General features: G+C 42.0%; 1 protein-coding gene and 1 long non-coding RNA gene across 7 annotated transcripts; one reads left to right on the top strand and one right to left on the bottom strand.

Moving 5' to 3' along the window:
• Positions 1–1,550: 1,550 nt before the first annotated feature.
• LOC145714506 (diphosphoinositol polyphosphate phosphohydrolase 3-beta) lies at positions 1,551–7,673 on the bottom strand. Of its 4 annotated transcripts, XM_081794039.1 has the most exons (3): positions 6,966–7,673; positions 6,727–6,769; positions 1,551–2,721 (listed from the first exon to the last, which is right to left on the bottom strand). In XM_081794039.1, coding segments are annotated over exons 1-2 (495 nt in total). In that variant the 5' UTR covers positions 7,460–7,673; the 3' UTR covers positions 1,551–2,721; positions 6,727–6,768. The 4 variants fall into 4 exon arrangements, with proteins under 4 accessions (XP_081650165.1, XP_081650164.1, XP_081650162.1 ...); XM_081794038.1 differs by having other exon boundaries at positions 1,551–6,769; XM_081794036.1 differs by having other exon boundaries at positions 6,727–7,672.
• A 98-nt stretch (positions 7,674–7,771) lies between these two features.
• LOC145713571 (uncharacterized) lies at positions 7,772–17,697 on the top strand. Of its 3 annotated transcripts, none has more exons than XR_014136639.1 (5): positions 7,772–7,871; positions 9,574–9,663; positions 12,473–12,579; positions 13,329–13,626; positions 15,105–17,697. It is a non-coding gene; the product is annotated as an uncharacterized LOC145713571 (long non-coding RNA). The 3 variants fall into 3 exon arrangements; XR_014136637.1 differs by lacking the exon at positions 7,772–7,871 and adding an exon at positions 7,976–8,196; XR_014136638.1 differs by lacking the exons at positions 7,772–7,871; positions 15,105–17,697 and adding an exon at positions 7,976–8,196 and having other exon boundaries at positions 13,329–13,731.
• The last annotated feature ends 663 nt before the right edge of the window (positions 17,698–18,360 follow it).

The raw sequence follows: 18,360 nt of genomic DNA, 5'->3' as shown, positions 1-18,360 counted from the left end.
AGACAAATTTTTTTTCCCAGTAAGAGAAATTTGAGTATAGACCAGTCTTATGGCATCTCAATTTTCACATTTTCCAGCAAATACCTGGTAAAATAACACCAATATATTTTTGACAAGTAGGAGGTATGACAATCATTTATATAACAAATGTGTTATGAGCACCTGTGGGATACCATGTTCCAGGCTCTGTGCCAGACTGTGGACACAGAGACAATCTAGTCTCAGTCCCAAAGCCAGGGGACTTCAGAGTTCAGAAGGCAGAAACATTTAGGCTAAGAAGTATAATGTAATTTTGGTAAGAACTATGAAATAACAAAGTAGTGGGGTACCTGGAAACACAGTAATATACTGTACCCCCAAGAGATCAAGAAGGGCTTCTCAGAAGCAGTGCTGTTTCCAAAGGTAGGATCTATGATTGCCCCCATTTTATGGAAGGGAAAATTGAAGATTACAGAGGTAAAGTAACTTGGAAGAGGGCACACAACCGGTTTTGAGCCATGGCCTATTGGATTCCAAGCCACTGTTTGTTTTAATTTACAACCACCACCAACAGTTCCATTCCCCTGGTGCTTTCTGCCTCCAAACTTTAAAAACCTGCTAAAATCAGAGTAAACTCAAGAAACGACTTCCAGGAAAATATGGATGAAAAGTTTTATGGAATTTTTCCGTTCCTTTTAGCAGAGGAATCCTAGAAGGGAAAGCTCTGTCCAGCTGTGGGGGGAGTAAGGTGCACTCTAAGGTAAACCTTTATCTCTCCTTTTCCAGGAAACAGCTGTTTCTGGGGAACTGCTTGCTCTTGGAATTGAAACACTTTGAGAGCAGCAGAATGAGCAGCTTCAGCTTTACAGTTCTTCACACGTACAAAGGTATTCATCTTTCTTAGAAGGGACCTTCAATGTTTTTCTTCCTGTCTGCTCCTTCTTTACCCACAAAAGTTGGGACAGACCACGTGTCTGATGTTGATTTCAGCACAGCTTCACTAACTCTGGCTTAGCAGGCTTTAGCTTTTACAGGAATTCTAAACACAGTGCAAAGCAGAAGGAATATCTGCAGTCAGGAGTGTGTGCTTACTTTCCTGTGTCACCTACCTTCAAATATACAGTTAATGAGTATGCAACTAACAAGTTTACAGCCACTATTCTCCTAAAAAAATACTATTTGAAAATGGCATTTTATTGATTTTTATAAAATTCCATAAATTTGTTCCCTGGAGACTCCATCCCTTTGCTCTTTCACAGTGATATGAACTACACTGTGTCAAATATCCTGCTCAATAGGAGAATCCATTCCCATTTTCCAATAAATAAGAATTTAACTCTTCCTATTTAAATGAGCCAAATTAAGAGGGAAAAAACCTCCTGACAGTGGTCTGTAGCAAGATAAACACTAGCCACTCCAGAGTTTGTCAGCCCTCTCTTTTTGGGCATTTGACTTCCTGGCCTAGAAGAGGCACCTCAGAGCAAACATTCTCTACACAATCTAAAATTTTTCTTCCTCCTCTTTTTTCTCTGTGCCTTATACACTAGCTTTAACAAGAACTCTGAAAACTATTTTCATTAACTTTTTATTATGGAAAATGTCAAACATACAAAAGTAGAGAAGAATATATATATAATTAACCATCATTTAACCATCACCCAGCGTTAAATCAAGTCAAGGCCAATCTTGTCATATTGATCTAATGCACTTAACATCCACTTATTATGAAGCAAATTCCAGATATCATTTCAACCATAAATATTTAAGAATGGATCTCTAAAAGTTAAGGACTCTTGTTTTTGACATAATCTCCATTATCCCAATGAATATCAAATATCAAGTCAATTTTATAATTATCTGGATTGTCTCATAAATGTATTTATTTTACAGTTTGGTCAAATCAGGATCCCAAAAATATCCATATATTACAATTGATTTATAGGTCTCAAGTCCATTTTAATCTATAGGTTCTTCTTCCATTTCTTTCTTTCATCCTGGCGATCCGTTTACTGAAGAAACTGGATCATTTGTCCTACAGTTTCCTACAGCCTGGATTCTGCAGACATCAACTCTGGGCTGTAATGTTTCTCTATTTCCTGTATTTTCTATAGATCAGGAATGTCTAGAGGCACAGGTTGATTTAGGTTCAAAATTGTGGCAAATACATTTCATAGGTGGTGTAGTATACTACCATTAGGAGGCACATGTCTGGGATGATAGAGACATAGAAGTAAGAAGTTTTGCTTTCTAATATTTCACAGCCTAGAAACGGTATGTGACACCTAATATACAAAAAACATGTATATGCTAGACAGCAATTTAGTGTGCTAACACCAGATTAGAAGGTGAATGCTTTACATGATACTCTGTATCATTACAAAATATTATTTAGACAAATCTTCAGTAATATCTACCATATTTCAAGTGATGTCTTGTATGCTAGATACATAAAAAGACTAAGGAAACAAGGTCCTTGCACTATAACCAAGCTGGTGGGAAATACAGATAATCATAAAAGCACAAAAAAAGGCCATAGGCGCCAAATTAGAAGTCCATACAGAGATAGTGGTAGTGCAACAATCTGGAGAACGGTCATTGCAATAAACAGAGAAGTGTTCAAAAGCATAGGATGAGCTTGTCCTCGGGAGTGTGAAAGAGCTCATCTGTGTTTCACAATTCCATTCATCATTGGGTGCACATATTTCTTTCAAAGTACATCTGAATCACATCTGTGCCATTCACCTAAAAAAAAATCTTATTAATAGTTTTATTGGTTCATCAATTCCTCCAGTCAACAAATATTTATTGAGACTCTTGTAAAAGCTTTCAGTGAATTATCCAATGCAGTTCCACTCTGAGGCCAGGTGAAAATAAGAGACTGTCCAGATAAAACATGAAGCTAAGAAATCAAGAATACACTAGTAGTAGACATTTCTAATCTGTGGTTCAGTGACAAATGTCTCCAAACTCTGGCCACTCTTCTAGGCTCTGAGAATATGGACAGGATTCAGGCTGGGTCCTACACCTCAAAGAGTTCGTAGTCTAACAGGCCAACAATCATTCAGAAAGATGAGTACAATACTAGAATGGTCCTGAAAATATTTCCTCTTTCTCTTGGTGCTTCCACAAAAGGGACCCTGAAAAAGAAAACTCTAGCCAGCTGTTCGTACTTAGGCTCTAAGGCAGATTTTTCACCTCACTTTTCCCAGTTAACAACTTTTGATAAAGGAATTGTCTTTCTTACAATTGGACTCCATTTAATGGGAAGTGAGAGGAGCAGCTCCAGTTTCAGAGCCCTTTAAACCATCTGTCCCAGAAAGGCCCTCTAATGTTGCTACCTTAAAAACTGCCTGTTCCTGCTCTTAAACACACACACACAAACACACTCTTTCTTATTTGATGTTTCTTAATACAAAAATGTTGAAATCTTTACAATTCTCTTATGAAACCCTACAAAGGAATTCATATTTATAGCTACCCCCATCCCTTTCAGAGTTAGTTCTTCCAACAGTGATTTGATACACAAAAAATAGGTTTCTTAGAAAATATAATACTTTATACATCCAGGGAAATTTATATATCAAGCATATCGATATTACCTTTACTCCCAGCATGTCTTTTAAAAATGTTTTTAAAAAGATAATAGGTACTTGTCCAGTTGGGGGGGAGGGGCGGGAAACCCAGCCTTTACAAAAACATGCTAGAAACAAATTCTACCTCATATTTGAAAGTCTTAATTATCTTTGATCAATGCTCTGTTTATTGGGGGGGAGGTATGAGCAGAAAGATTCATCTGTTCATTTTTTTGTGAAATCATCACATAAATAATATGGGTGCTATATACTGACTCTCCAGGGAAAAAATTTCAACTGTGCATCAAACTCTTAGAGGATGTAAGTCATTGACACGATTAGGTTTGTTAGCTCTATGTCAACTGTTTTGGCCTGAATTGTTTAGATTTCTCTTTTAAAATGAAAGGCTTTTTGGGTTCTTTGGGCGCCCAGGTGGCTTAGTCACTTAAGCATCTGACTCTAGATCTCAAGCCATGATCTCACGGTTCATGAGTTTGAGCCCCGCATTGGGCTCCCTGCTGGCAATGTGTAGTCTGCTTGGGATTCTCTCTCTCTCTCCCTCTCTCTGCCCTTTCCCAGCTCACAGTCTCTCTCTAAAAAGTAAATAAATAAACCTTTAAAAATTAAAAAAAAAAATGAAAGGCTTGGGTTCTTTCACTTAAATTTTTCTAGACTGAACTCCAGAAGCATATATAACAAGAACTGCCTATGTGAATCTGAAAGCTTAACTTATTGTGATAACTGTAAAATGTTCTGCTACAACTTAGAAATGCAAGCCTTGGGGGGCACCTGGATGGCTCAGTCAGTTAAGTGTTGTACTTTGGCTCAGGTCATGAGCTCCTGGTTTGTGGGTTCGAGCCCCACGTCGGCCTCTGTGCTGACAGCTTGTAGCCTGCTTTGGATTCTGTGTCTCCAGGTTCTCTCTGCCCCTCCTTCACTCTCACTCTCTCTCATAAATAAACATTAAAAGAAAAGAAGTGCAAGCCTTGGAAGTTTTACAAATTACATAAATTAAAGACCTTGGCAGTGAAGAAAATTCTAGCAAGTGATAGACCTCAATCCAAATGTTTCTAAATAAAATACAGCAAATATTTACAGGCTAACAATTCTTAAGATTTGATTAATATCAACACTATACTATCTACATTTGCCAAATACATAGTTCAAAAGTCAAAACATGAGATTGTGCATTATTCTAAGAATTCCATGTATAGGTTATACCCAGGTATTTGTGGCAGTATTTTTATTTTTTTATTTTAATTTTTTTAAACATTTATTTATTATTAAGAGACAGAGAGAGGCAGAGCATGAGCATGGGAGGGGCAGAGAGAGGAGGAGACACAGAATTCGAAGCAGGCTCCAGGCTCTGAGCTGTCAGCACAGAGCCCAACGCAGGGCTTGAACCCACAAACCATGAGAGCATGACCTAAGCTGAAGTAGGATGCTCAACCGACTGAGCCACCCAGGTGCCCCTGTGGCAGCATTTTAGATGAGGGCAGTCTTATGTACGAAACAGGTGTAAAGCAATGATCCAGTTCCTTTGCTATTAGTGTATACATTGAAAAATCTCGAGTTACCAGGAATATCTATTAGTTGATTTGGACTATTGTAATAAAAGGCCAAGAGGTAGGATTTAGAAAGATTTTTTTAAATTATGTCTTTCTGTATAAAGAAATATATTTTTGAAAAACAGATGATCTGCATAATTTACAATATGAAATTATATAATTGTTTTTTTTAAAGCCATTGGTTTTCTACTCATTCTTTGATAATATTAATTTTTCTTAAATATGTGCTTTATTCAGACATATTTATATATGGCAAAGATTTTAAAAAAAACAATTGCATCAAAGTTTTAAAAAATATAACAATAGTCAATACTACCAACCAGCGTTTGTATTCTTTTTAAAATGTTACTATGCAAAATAACAAAATATTTGAATTATAGTTATTACCCACTTATATTTATTACTAGCCTATAGAATATTTTCTAGTTGTTAATTATTATATGTAAAAAGATATCACCCACCTATACTCTCTTCACAATATAGACTTTTTCTCAACCTTCCTAAGAGAAGATAAGGAGTTCTAAGAAGAATCAAGACTTTCAAAATTTTTTAATACAGAGTACATAAAAGTGACCCCCCCCAAATTAGCTGAGAGTCGTGGTCCTAGGCAAGTTAACAAGGCAAATGTATGAGTTTTTAGTTTGGCACCCAAAAGAGTTTGTCTTGTGACAGAAAACATTTATCCTAAATCTTTAATAGAGATTGTTCAGGTGTCCTGACAGTTTAAGAAGTCTGTACCAGCCAAGTATCAAGAAAGGTACATCACTGGATTGGAATGTAATAACCATATAAATTCCATGCCTATGGTTATTGGTAGTCAGGAAGGTTAACTGGAATGTCCACTCAATTCAAATACGTGAAATAACTTTCTTTCAAAAACTAGTTAATATTGGGAGAACCATGGTTATTCTAGGGTATTAAGAAATGGGCAATGAAATTGCAAGTTGAACACGAAATCACTCCCTACGAACACAGTTTTCATGATAACATGTACACATCAGGATGTGTTTGGTTAACAATACTTATCCAAGAAGACATTCACTGTCTAAAGTAATATTTGTTAAAGTACATTTGGGCTGTATGGGAAATGGCCACTTCAAATAAGCAGCAAAAAATTACCACTGGTGAAATTTTTTTGAAAATCAAATTATGTACCTATGAGTAAAGAAACTTCTGAAAAGGCCAAATTAGATCACATCACTGAACACAAAATTATTGCCCAGTAAGGAAAGACCACAAGATGTGAAATTTCTTAAATATTAAAAAAAAAAAAAATCCATCAATGATCTTTAAACCAATTGCCATCACAGAAGGGCTGGCGTTAATGCTGTGAATGAGAAAGGAGGTTAAGAAAAAAAAAAAAAAATTAAAGATGCCACACCACCAAGATGTTCAGATTTAAAAGGCCTTCACTACAAAACAAACCGCAAGGCTATGGTACCAAAAATGCACACGTGCACATACACACGTGTGTGGAAACGTAAAAGAAAAGAACAACCCACAGCGTGAACACACTTGTACACACACACACACTAAGAGCTGAGCAAGCAGTTAAGGCACCTTTAAAAAAACAAACAAACAAACAAACCCACGTGGTTTAGGCTTACCGAAATCTGTTACAGTCCTACGAAGCAGCGATTTTCAAGGCATCTGAAAAACGTGCAAATTGTCTGAAAACAGTGCCTGGCAACTGAGACAGTTTGCAAGCGTGATTCAGAGGTCTGCCAAGGAAACAAAAGAAGCCCCCCTCCTCCCCGAGAGACCGCACTAGGCAGCAGAGGTGCTCCGGGCACTATTTATTCTAAAGTAGGCGGAAAGCAGAAGTCTGTGCAGGAGCGGTACATACTAGGGATCGCTCTGTGGCAGAGACGGGGCCACCGAGTTTCCATTGGTTGGGGAGCCGCCCAGCTTTAGTTTCTCCAGATATTCGGCATGCACGGGCTTGTGGCACTGGAGAACCTTGATCGCATCTTCGATTTTGAACCACTCTCGCTTCCTTCCAATGCTAACCGAATCTTCCCAATCCTCCAGAATCTCGGTGACGGTCAGTACGTACACGTACGTTCTGTGCTTGCGGTCTTGGTTCTGTTCGAAAATGCCCAGGAGCCGGCCTAACTTCCCCTTGACTCCCGCCTCTTCGAACACCTCTCGGACAGCCGCACTGCCCGGCTCCTCCTCGGGCTCCATGCCCCCGCCCGGCACGATCCAGCGGTCCGGGTACCGACTGCTACTCACTAACAGCACCTCGTCCTCGCGCTCGCTCCGGAAGCACAGGCACGCCGCCCGCTTCTTGAACCCCTCCGGGTCGTAGGTGCGCGTCTGGTTGGGCTTGCACTTCATCGTCACGGCCGCCCGCTCCCGCCGCTCGCTGCTGCTGGGATCGCTGTCGCCGCCGCCACCGCAGCCGCCCGAGGTGCCAGAGAGAGAAAGGGCCGAAGAGAGGAGCAGCGAGAGAAAGCGCTCTGGCCAGGAGCCCCGGGTAGATGAGGCAGGGGCGGGGGGCGGGGACGGGGGCGGGCGAGATACGTCAGTCAGTTCGTCCCCCCGTGCGGCCAGAGGGTCCCGAGCGCCGCCGCCTGACTGGACGAGGCGCCGCCGCCCCCGCGCCCGCGCCCGCGCCCGCGCCGGAGCCGGAGCCCGCGACCCCGGCCCCGCGCCGCCGCCAGCGGGTCCGCCACTCCGCACAGAGCCCACCCGCGACTCCCGCGCGCGCCCCCCTCCCTCCTCAGCCGCCGGGCAGGGGTTGAGCGAGGTGAGGCGCATTCGCGTGCGCGTCCGAGTCCCCATTCACGTGCGCGTTCACGTTGGAGGGCGAGGGGCGGGGGCGGGGGTCTCGTGGCTCCCGCAGCGCGCGCGGCGGCGCCGGGGGCCCACTGCGCAGGCGCCCCGCACCTCGCGGGCTGGGAATCTCCTGCCAGCGGGACTTCGGTTCGCCAATCCCTGCACCGTGACTTGGGCCGGGATCGTTTCCACGTGTGCCTTTTGAGTCGAACTTGGCCGTGGCGCGGCCAGACGTTTCTCCTCACCCTGTCCAGCAGGTTGCATGAAACACGTGCACTTATTTTACCCGCGATAAGGTAAAGGGCATCATCACTGTCCATAACAAATGGTACCTCCTTACGTTTTAGGAGGGCCCAGGGTTGTCTAAATGACCCTCAGTATTCCTGGCAAAACAGTACCTAATCTTTGCTGAGTCATAGCATGCCGTTCTATTTCTTCAACGGGTTTGTCCACCTTAAAGGTCAAACAGCCAGTTCGTTTATCAGCAAAATGGGGTTATTTGGGAGTAGCAGAGGAATTGCGATTCGGGACACGCAAAGCGTGGCACACCTTGGGCAAGTCTGGAGATCCGAGCAGGGGAACCTTCCTTTGTAGGAAAAAGAGGAAGTTGGGAGGGATTCCTGCGAAGGAAAAGTCCATTGCAGGAAAACGACAGTTCAGAGTGATGACAGTTTCTCAAGTGGCAGAGTTGTGGTATTTTCCTATTGGCTGAGCTTGTTGCTGGGGCAGGAGAAATTCCTCCTTCCTCCTGCTGGAGTAGGAAAGTAAACTTCTTCCTGCTGGGAATGCAAGGCACTGTTTGTCCTTGTTGGGGTCCACAATTGATTGCAGCGGTAGGGTGTGAAAGCTCCCCCTGCTGGCCTATGGACTCCCATTTTAATAAGGTTTCCTTGAGGCGCTTGGGTGGCAAGGTCAGTTAAGCCTCCAGCTGTGGATTCCCACTCAGGTCTTGATCTCAAGATGGTGAGACCGAGCCACAGTCTTGCTCTGCGCTGAGTGTAGAGACTGCTTACGATTCTCTCTCTCTCTCCCTCTGCCCTGCTCCCCCCCCCCACCGTACTCCCCCCCCCCCCCCCCCACCTTCCAAAATGAGGTTTCCTTTATTCAGCGTGGCAGGTTCTTCACCTTGCCTGGCATGTTGGCACAGCCCATCACTTAACACTTTTCTTGAACCCCTACTGACATCTTTCCTCAGTTTCCTATCAGTAAACTTCTCTCCTACTTGTTTCAGCCCTTTGTACTTGGAGTCCTATTCACCCAACAGCTGCAGAACCACCCCAATTAGCCCTTTATTAAATGCCAACAGTCTCCACCCTCCACCCACTCCACCCTCCTCTCTCTTTCTCATTGAGAAGTACCGCTTGGGGTTTTGGAAAACATGCCTATGGAAATCCCTTCTCATTTTACAGTGGGATGTTTACAAGCCTTCTGGGATGGGCCTCCAACAAGGCCACTTGGTGCTCTGTCACCTCTTTGTGTGCTCAAGCTGTCCTCTTGGCCAGGAAGTGGCCCCTCACAGCCCAATATGTAACAACCCCAAAGGCTTCCCCCACTTTTTCATTTTTTCTTACTGTTTCCCTGCTCTAACAGTAGCCTTATGGAGAAGGCCTCTGATGTCCCCCAACTTTTGCCATACTGCAACTTAGGCATCTCTGCCTCTCTCTTACCCACAGACCCTCTGCTGGCATCAAGCAAGCAGGATCTTGAAAACTCACTTTTCCAGCGAAAGAATCCCTGCATCAAAGGGAAACTGAATCTGAAATGTAAGTGCAAAGTACTGAGGAAACATACAGCCCCAGTTTTAAATAACAAGTTAGATCAGCTTCCCAGGGTCTGCTCTACTCCATTTATACCCAGAATGGCTCATACAAACGATCCTGTTCCCAGTGGCAACAGACACCTGTGATATCTAGAGCATAATATGACACAAATGTGTGGGTTGCATATGAAGAAAATGATAGAATGGAGACATAAAGAGAATGACTTCAACCAATAGAGATACTACTACTACTGACCATATTTTAAGGATAAATGGACGATGAAAGAACATTTGAAGGAATGTGACACCCCGTAATTAAAAACAAACTGGGAAAATAGATATTAGAAGGTTGTAGTCCTCAGTGTGTCTAATACACAAATACACCAGTGGTGTTGAACAACTAGAAAAAAATTCCATCACAATCAGGACTTAGGCAAATATACCTATTATCACCAATATTATTAAAGCTCGCTTTAGATGGTCGTTCCAGTGCAATTAGATTGTAAAGAGAAAAAAAAAAAGTATTGCTTTAGTAAAGAAGACAACATTTTCATTATTTCCAAGCGATGGGAATATATTCTTGGGAAAAGCCTAAGAAATGATATAAGAGTGAATTCCTTTAAGTGGTAGAATGAAATACTAATATTGAAAATACCAAAGCTTTCATGTATGCCAGCAATAATCATATAGAAAATATAATGGGGAAATGATGGCATTCATAGTAGCAGTTATCAGCCACCACACAACAAATAAAATACCAAGGGATCCTGAACAGCGTAGGTAAAGACATTGTAGTAGGAAATGATAGAACTTGGACTCAGCTTTGAAAGATGATTTGAATGAATCAAGAGGAACTCTAGCAAAGCTGGGAGATTGGGCTGGTGTCTGCGGGAAGGGGTGGCCCAACTCGGCCCCAGCCACATCACAAGTTCCTTCACTATTACCAGTACCTATCTCCTTGTCCTTGTCTCAGCAGAGGTGCTGCCTTCTAGTCTAGTCCATAACTTGCACATCAGAGTGTGCCTATGCAGTAGGCTTCTGTTGGAGGCATATTTTTTTGGAAGGGAGAGTAGAGCGACTTTATAGTATGGAGAGAGGTACAGGCTGGGTTCCTACTGGCAAAGTCATAGCACACTTCCGGATAAAGAGATCCACAGCTTACAGATTTAGTACAATTCGAGAATATTTTCAAATGTGTTTTTTTTAAGAATTTCATACAATGATTTTATTATTCACCTGTTAGAGAATAGGGCGAGATAGCTTTGATTTTTTTCTATGGAAGAATAAAAATCCTTTTCGAGAGACTGCATTCTAGTATCTGGTGTACCCATAGTTAACTATTTTTCTGATGATAAACATGGTCATTTCACAAACTATTTTAACAGTAGACTGTTACAGTAACAACTGTAATATGTGAATGCCTGCCTGTATCTCCTCCCACATTGTCCTTGGCCTTGGCGAGGAAATTTGCTATGTCCAATGGAACAATAGCAAGTGTGAAGCAAGAAGAGAATTGAAAACTGCTTGCACACCGGAGTTTGCCCTCTCTTGCTGCTCTTGACACAAGATAACAAGAAGCATGAGTTAGGTGGGTGATGAGAGACCCGGGGCCCATGCATCCCCTTCACCATAGCTGACAGTGAACCAGTTGCCAGAAATGTGGGTGGGTGAAGCCGTCATAGACCATCTAGCCCCCAGCAGAGCCTTCTAGCAGACAGGGCACTGACCACAGATGCATAAACACACCTTCTGAGAACAGCAAAATGTCCACTCAGCTAAGCCCAGCTGAAATTGTCGAGCTGCGGAATTGTGACCAAAAGAATTGGTTGTTTACAGTCACTAGATTTTGGATGGTTTGTTGTGCAGCAGAAACTGGCTGGTACAACCAGTAACTGCCACCCATCAAAATACAACCAAAAACAAAAGAGAGGGAAAATAAGGTTCATAGTGGAAATTTAACCTCTGCTTGGAAAGGTTGACAGTGAACTTGCCCTGGAAAGGGATGAATTAAAACCTGATAGTTGTCGAGGACAGTCTGTATGCCAAGCCCTGTGTTGATCTCTGTATCCTATTTAACTAACAGCCCATTAAATCTTAAAGAGGAGGTTACTATTTGCAATTCTTAGAAGAGAAAGACTTAGAGTGCAGTTTGTATTTGAATTCAAGTCTTCGTGTCTCTACAGCCTATGCTCTCACAACATCACCATGTCTTATCAAAAGGATTATTTTTGCCAAGAGCTATGGTTTGTTGTGTCATTTTTTGATGATGTTCAGAGTTGACTTCTTATGTAAGGTGTTCATTTGCTAAGAGTCACTGGGTTCAAAGAAAGGTATTTTCCATTTCCCGCACAATATACGGAAAAGAACACCTGAGTGCCTACCTCACTCCCAGCAATCAAGTGTGTCACCTTGACATGTTACTTGACAACTTGAAGTTCGATAACTTCTACACACAGAAAATGGAATTAAGTGATACAGAATAGAAGATATTCTATTTTGTCATCACTCTAGACATTGCTTTTGATTTATTGATGGTCTGATTGTTTGTACACACTTAATATTTATCTACTAACAAACCTGAACAATGAGTATCAAAATTCCCCTTCAACAGATTAAGAAACAGGCTGAGATGGGTTTCAGTAAGACAGTAAGTGAGGGAGCCAAGGTTCACACCTTGGTCTGTCTGACTCTAGAGGTAATCCCCTTCCTTTCACTGTGACAAATTTCACGTGTGTTGAGAGTTGCTGAGATGCACAGTACGTGCCATTCCTGTGGTACAGACTTACTCTTCTCTCCTTTTTTTTTCCTGCCAGGAAGACCCAGGCACCCAGGAGAACATAGCTTCTCTGTAATGTTCTAACACTGGAGGGATCTGTTCTGAGACCAACAGTCCGATACATATTTCTGCCTTTTTTCTCAGGTAGGAAGGAGCAGGCAGATGGGAAAGTGACAGCAACACAAGAAGCATCGTTGTGGAAAGTCGAGCACCTTACTTAGTGAGATGATAGATTACAATTCTAAGAGAGATGGGCTCTCCAGACCCGCTGTTTCCTGGGATAGAGAATGTTACAGGCATTCCCAGAGCCTTTTAGTACCCACAGCTGGAACCAGCTTTCAGGAGAGTGACCACAATATACCTGAAAAGATTGCAAGATGTATTAAAGGGAGAGGAGCATGATTCAGTTGGTTAAGTGTCTGACGCTTGGTTTTGGCTCGAGTCACGATCTTACGGTTTCAAGAGTTTGAGTCTGAGTCCTGCTCTGTGATGGCAGCATGAAGCTTTCTTAAGAATCTCTCTCTCCCTCTATCTCTGCCCCTCCCCTACTCGCGCTGTCTCTGTCTTTCTCAAAATAAATAAGTAAACTTAAAAAAAAAAAAAGATGTACTAAAGTAAATCGTTTCAGTGATTTTAGTAGTAGTCAATGAGAGAACATACAGTGTTTTAGAAATCAAATGACCTAGAATTTTAAATCTGGCTCTCTCGAGTAGTTATGCAGCCTTTAGCAAAGGACTATTTCTGACTATGTTATTTCTCGTCTGGGAAGTGGGGATTACAAAAGTACCTACTTTACCAACCTCACATTGCCTGGAAAGATATTCCTGACCATGTGTGCTCACCCTCCCTTTACACTGGGGTTAAATTATCTCCCTCTTTTTCTTCCTTTCCAGGCTCCCTTGACGTTAATTCTGTCATCACTCTAATCAAGGAGCTCTGTAATGATTGGCCTGTGTGTTTGTAAGAAATTTCAAGACTGGGAGCCAGCCTGAAGCATACCTGTTGCCCCTGAGTCAGCACAGTGCCTGGAACTTGGTGTCCAGGAGGGATTCAAAATACATTGTTTGAGCGAGAGAGTGTTCCAGAAGCTACGTGGATCAAAGGCCAGTTATTACTGTACCTGTTAACTCTTTATCGGTGATAGGAAGTGAAAGATGGGTGAACATAGGTATCTCCACATGCAGAGGTTGGGTGAGTTGTGTCTTTCAAATCACTCCCCATGTGTTCCCAGAGTCTTTGCTTCTTTGTGTATCTTGGATGCTCTGTTTTTCCCTCAAATACAGAATTGGCTTCATATGGTGTCTGTGCTCGAAAATTCAGTAAAATCTCCCAAATACAAAGTGATCTGAGCAAAAAATACCTCTCAAATTTTTCCCTTTGATCCATGAGTGTATCACAGGGTAAATACAGGACTTTTACTTCTGTGTTCTGTGAGTAATGGCACAGATGGGCAACCAAGGGCGTGAACACAAAGATGAATGGATGTCAAATCCAGGTGAGTCCTTCCGTTCTCTCCAAGAGGCAGCACTCCTTTATTTCTCCTGCTTCTTTGGTCACTACCTCTAGTTCCCTGACTGCTCTGTCTCTCCTTTTCACTGACATTGTCCCTGTGCATTCTTCTCATTCAGCACCTAAACCCTTTCTAGTGTTCCTCTGTCACATGTCAGAGTGGAATGCTAAATCCTCAGGAAGGAACTGTAAGCACCCTCCACCCTTATTGTATATTGCTAAGTGCATTCATCTCCCCCCCGCCACCCCATATTCCTGATCCCCTTTACCTTGGCCTGAATTGCCTCTTAGTTACACTTATCACCTAAAACACTGTGTTATTTACTTGTTTATTATGTTGATTGCTTATTTCTCTCTCCTCCCCCCCACCATAGCTCCTGCTTGACTAGAACCTCTTGATCTTAGGAATCTTTGTCTCTTGCCCACTGGGCAAGAGCAGCTCAGAACATTGCTGAGCACACATTGTAGTCGTCCGGACCCTATCTGTTGGTATAATGGACCTATCTGTCTCCCTTGCTACATTGTGACACCCTTGAAGGCAAGGGCCATGTTTCATTGTTCTTTGTCAGTCCACCATCCAGAACAATTTCTGATACAAGTGGAAAGGCATCGCTGAATATTTGTTGAATTAATTAGTTAATTGATCCTTTGAAAGTGACACTGGTAGGGCAAACATTCTGTTTCCAAACTGCAGTTATTCTAGTAGGTGCCATTGGTGTCAGCACCATGTATGGATCAGCTGCCATGCTAACTAGGCTAGTCAGCTGGGAGATGTCTGCTGGCTAGAAGTCTGCCTCATTTTTTGTGGATCCCTCATAGGGCTAGCACACTGTTCTTCCTGCACAGCAGGATGTAGAGTGGTGTTTCCAGATCTTTGTCATTCATCACTGGATGGCTTTATCTGTGCAGGATGTGTACCATAATTTACATAATATGTTTCAAAATAAAACTGTATCTTTGGGAATAAAAGATAATTATATAATTAAACAGACAAAATGAAGGCAATGAACTGATGTAGTTGAAATAAATGTTGAGGTTCATGTTAAGTAATAGTGTACATAATGATGGCCACTGCACTAGGCTCTTCATTGATCTTTCATTTGATCCTACAAAAAAATGCTTCAAAGGAAATATCCTCATTCCTATTTCTCTTTCTTCAGGGAAGATATTGAGATCAAGGACATAGTGGAAATTGCCCAGGATCTGAAAGCTAATGGTAGCTACATGAGGTGGAAACTTGGGGCTCATTGATGATAACACCCCAGAAAGTCTGCAGTGGAGGCCGACCCTGCTTAACTTGCCCCCAGCAGTCCTGTTTGTTCCCCTTCCATTTTCTGCTGTTTCACCTCCACCATTTCATCCACCATTTCATCGTGTCTGCCAGCATTTCAGAAGCTCTCTTCCCAGGATTCTGTCCCCTGCTTCTTTGGCACAGTGTTGGTATATTCAACACTGGTTCTGGTTGTGGCAGATGAAAGTTGACTGTTTTGCGTCCTTCTGAAGGAACAGAGTAATTGTGATTTATAACTCTTTCATGACTTTTGATGATTGTGGATCCTGAGGAAGGTCCTCGGCTGCAGAGCTGGTTTCTTTGTGCAAGAACCCTATTCTTAAAACAAACAAACAAACAAACAAACAAACAAAAACCCTATTTTTGGCAGGACGCCCTTCTCTTCCACAAAGGTATCAGACCTGCCCAGGAGGAAAGATAGTTTCCTTATCAATGACACTGAGCACCCACAGGCCCGGACACCACTAGACCAGTTCCCTCAGAGGCAAAACAGGTTTCTCAGGGTCACCGAGCTGTTCCACAAATTTCATAGGCTCCTTAGATAAAGATAACAAGGCACATGCAAATGATGTTTGGCATCAATTTGGGAAAAGGAAAACAGCTGCATCCCTTCTTTCAGAGTAAAAGCTTTGAGTACCCCCAGTAAAATCAGCCTGTGTGGAAAGATGCACCGTTAGTGAGCACTATGGTAGAGTAGCTATGACCAGGGGTTCTGAGCCAAGCACTTTCTCTGAAATTTGATATTGTTAAGAAAACAGCATTTCCTTTTCTTTTTTTCCATCTTCCTTTGGGTTACTTACTTCAAGGCAAGTTCAAAAATTATTGCTTTTGTTCTTTTTCCCAAAGTACAATATTGTATCTCCTAGTAGAGGACACCAATTAGACTCTTAGCTTCTGAAGTTCACTTTAACTTTGATCAAATAGCTTTTTCTACCAGCCTACATCTCAAAGGAAGTATCCTGGATTTGTTGCTTTGGATGAACTTTCTGATGTCTATAATTCTTAAAATCCTCATAAAGGAATCCTACTTGGTTTTTTGTTTCTTTGTTTCTTAGCTACTATAATAGAAGACCCAATAAAAGCTCTTCGAGGGCCTACCATGTTTCAGGTCTTTTGCTTATCTTGCTGATAATTGTCATACAATTCCTATGACATAAGTACCGTTACTCCAATTTCACAATTGAGGATATTGAGGCCCAGAAAGATAGATACGTTGGCCCTGACACGTGAGTAGAGTGGCAGAGCTGACATTAGGACTGCAGTCACAATCCATTGACTGCATTGGTCAGCGTATCCTGACATTTAAAAAAAAAATGAAAAAAAAATTTTGTGTTTGTGAAAGTCATCGTTAATGAAAACATTCTCTACTATTGTGATATTATCACTCTATTTTACTTTTAGAGTTTTGCTCTTGCAAGTAATACTTTTCCTTTACATGAAATACTAAGTTTATAACATTACAGTTGGGGGTGGCAGATATGGAAAGGCGTAGACATGACTAAGTCCTGGAAATTGTTGCTGTAAGCTATATTGTGTGATGAAAAGTATGCTATGTGCTATGTAGAGGCACATGGACAGATGGACCAGATTTCTATTCCCCCAACACATCCCACCTTCTAGAAGGGTTTGCATGGCACCTGATACTCAAAAGCCACACATATGGTACTGATACAGAAAACATCTACTGCACTACATCCAGACTGGAAGTGGGTGTTTTTGCTGTCAATGTTTCTGTGTGAAATAGATGAATTCAACAAACCTTCAATGCCTACCATGTTTCATGTAGTGTGCTTCATACAAGATATGCAAAGAAGAAATAAAACATGGTTCCAGCACTTAAGTACATTGTAGGATAAAAAACAAAAAGTGGAATGTAATTTGTGAATTAGAAGTCACCACAGGGTACATTTGCAGTGCGGAACAGGAAAAGAGGAAGAGGAGACAAAGAATTGGACTGAGAAAGAATAAAGGCAATAGGAGCAGGAGTCCGATCAGGGGAACTGAGTCCTTGTGACTGTGAACATGCATGCCTGTAGCTGAAAATTGCAGTCTTTGGGGACTCACAGACTTGATTCCATGTTCCTGAATGTACATAATTTTCACCAAAACAATAATCACATTACCAGTCTTATATTTATTGATTAATTTCTTCAGTTAAATTTCTTGATATGTGTGTTTTTTGTGTATAGATCAGTTTGCATTTGCAAAGCCTAGGGGAATTGCAGAACTTCTCCGACCGAGAGGACGTTTCAGAAACTGAGAGATTATTAGAAAGGCCGACACTGATTATAAGGCCGGGAGGTCATACACTAGTACTAGAAGCTATTGAGCATAGGGAACTGGGATGAAAGTCAGAAAATCCGTATGTCCCACACACTGTGGAAGGCTCTGGGATTAGAGGGATCATTCAAGCTGATCCAGCTGTCTTAGTACAGAAAATCATGCAGGCAGATCTTAACCCCAGGGATCTGTAAAGATTTGTCAACATTGTTTATCAAGGAAGTGTTTTACACACACACACACACACACACACACACACACCTAACAAATTAGAATTCTGGAACTCAGCTGGGATCACAGAGTGCTGGAGCCAGTCTGTCTGACTCTAAAGCCTCAAAGAATGTCTATGACATGAGACCCTTTTTCATAATAATCTATTTGAAATTAATTCAGAGCCACTACCTGCAATTCCCCTGGCTGTGCATGTCTGTTGTTGCCCCATAAGAGATCCTTGGAACTTAATGTTCTGCCTTATCTGAAGGGCAGGGGCTGAATGGGCAGCTCTAGCGTGCAAGTCCTTCACACCGAGTATGGCACACATCTTACCAGGAAATGTCCTCATTGTTACTGTCACACTTCAAGCTGTCTGTTCTTGCCTCTAAATTGCAATTAGTCTTCACTACACAAGAATTAGAATTCTCTGCACTGTGACTCTGGCTGTGCTTATTTTAATTTGCACCTTAGAGCTACATGCGGTTATGGCTGGGTGAGAAATTATTTCTCATTCTCTCCAGAAAGTTGGATGATAGAGAATTACCTTAACCACAACAGATTCAATACACTAATAACTTAAGTGCCTGATACCAGTTTTCTATTGCTGCATAACAAGTTGCCACAACTTTAGC

This window comes from Panthera onca, chromosome X (assembly GCF_046562875.1).
Source record: "Panthera onca isolate mPanOnc1 chromosome X, mPanOnc1 haplotype 2, whole genome shotgun sequence".
Taxonomy (NCBI): domain Eukaryota; kingdom Metazoa; phylum Chordata; class Mammalia; order Carnivora; family Felidae; genus Panthera; species Panthera onca.
The sequence above is the reverse complement of the archived record's forward strand: the minus strand, read 5'-3'. Positions and strand labels throughout refer to the sequence as shown.

Coding starts and splice junctions, on each gene's coding strand:
- LOC145714506 (XM_081794038.1), bottom strand. CDS start 7,459: ATGAAGTGCAAGCCCAACCAGACGCGCACCTACGACCCGGAGGGGTTC.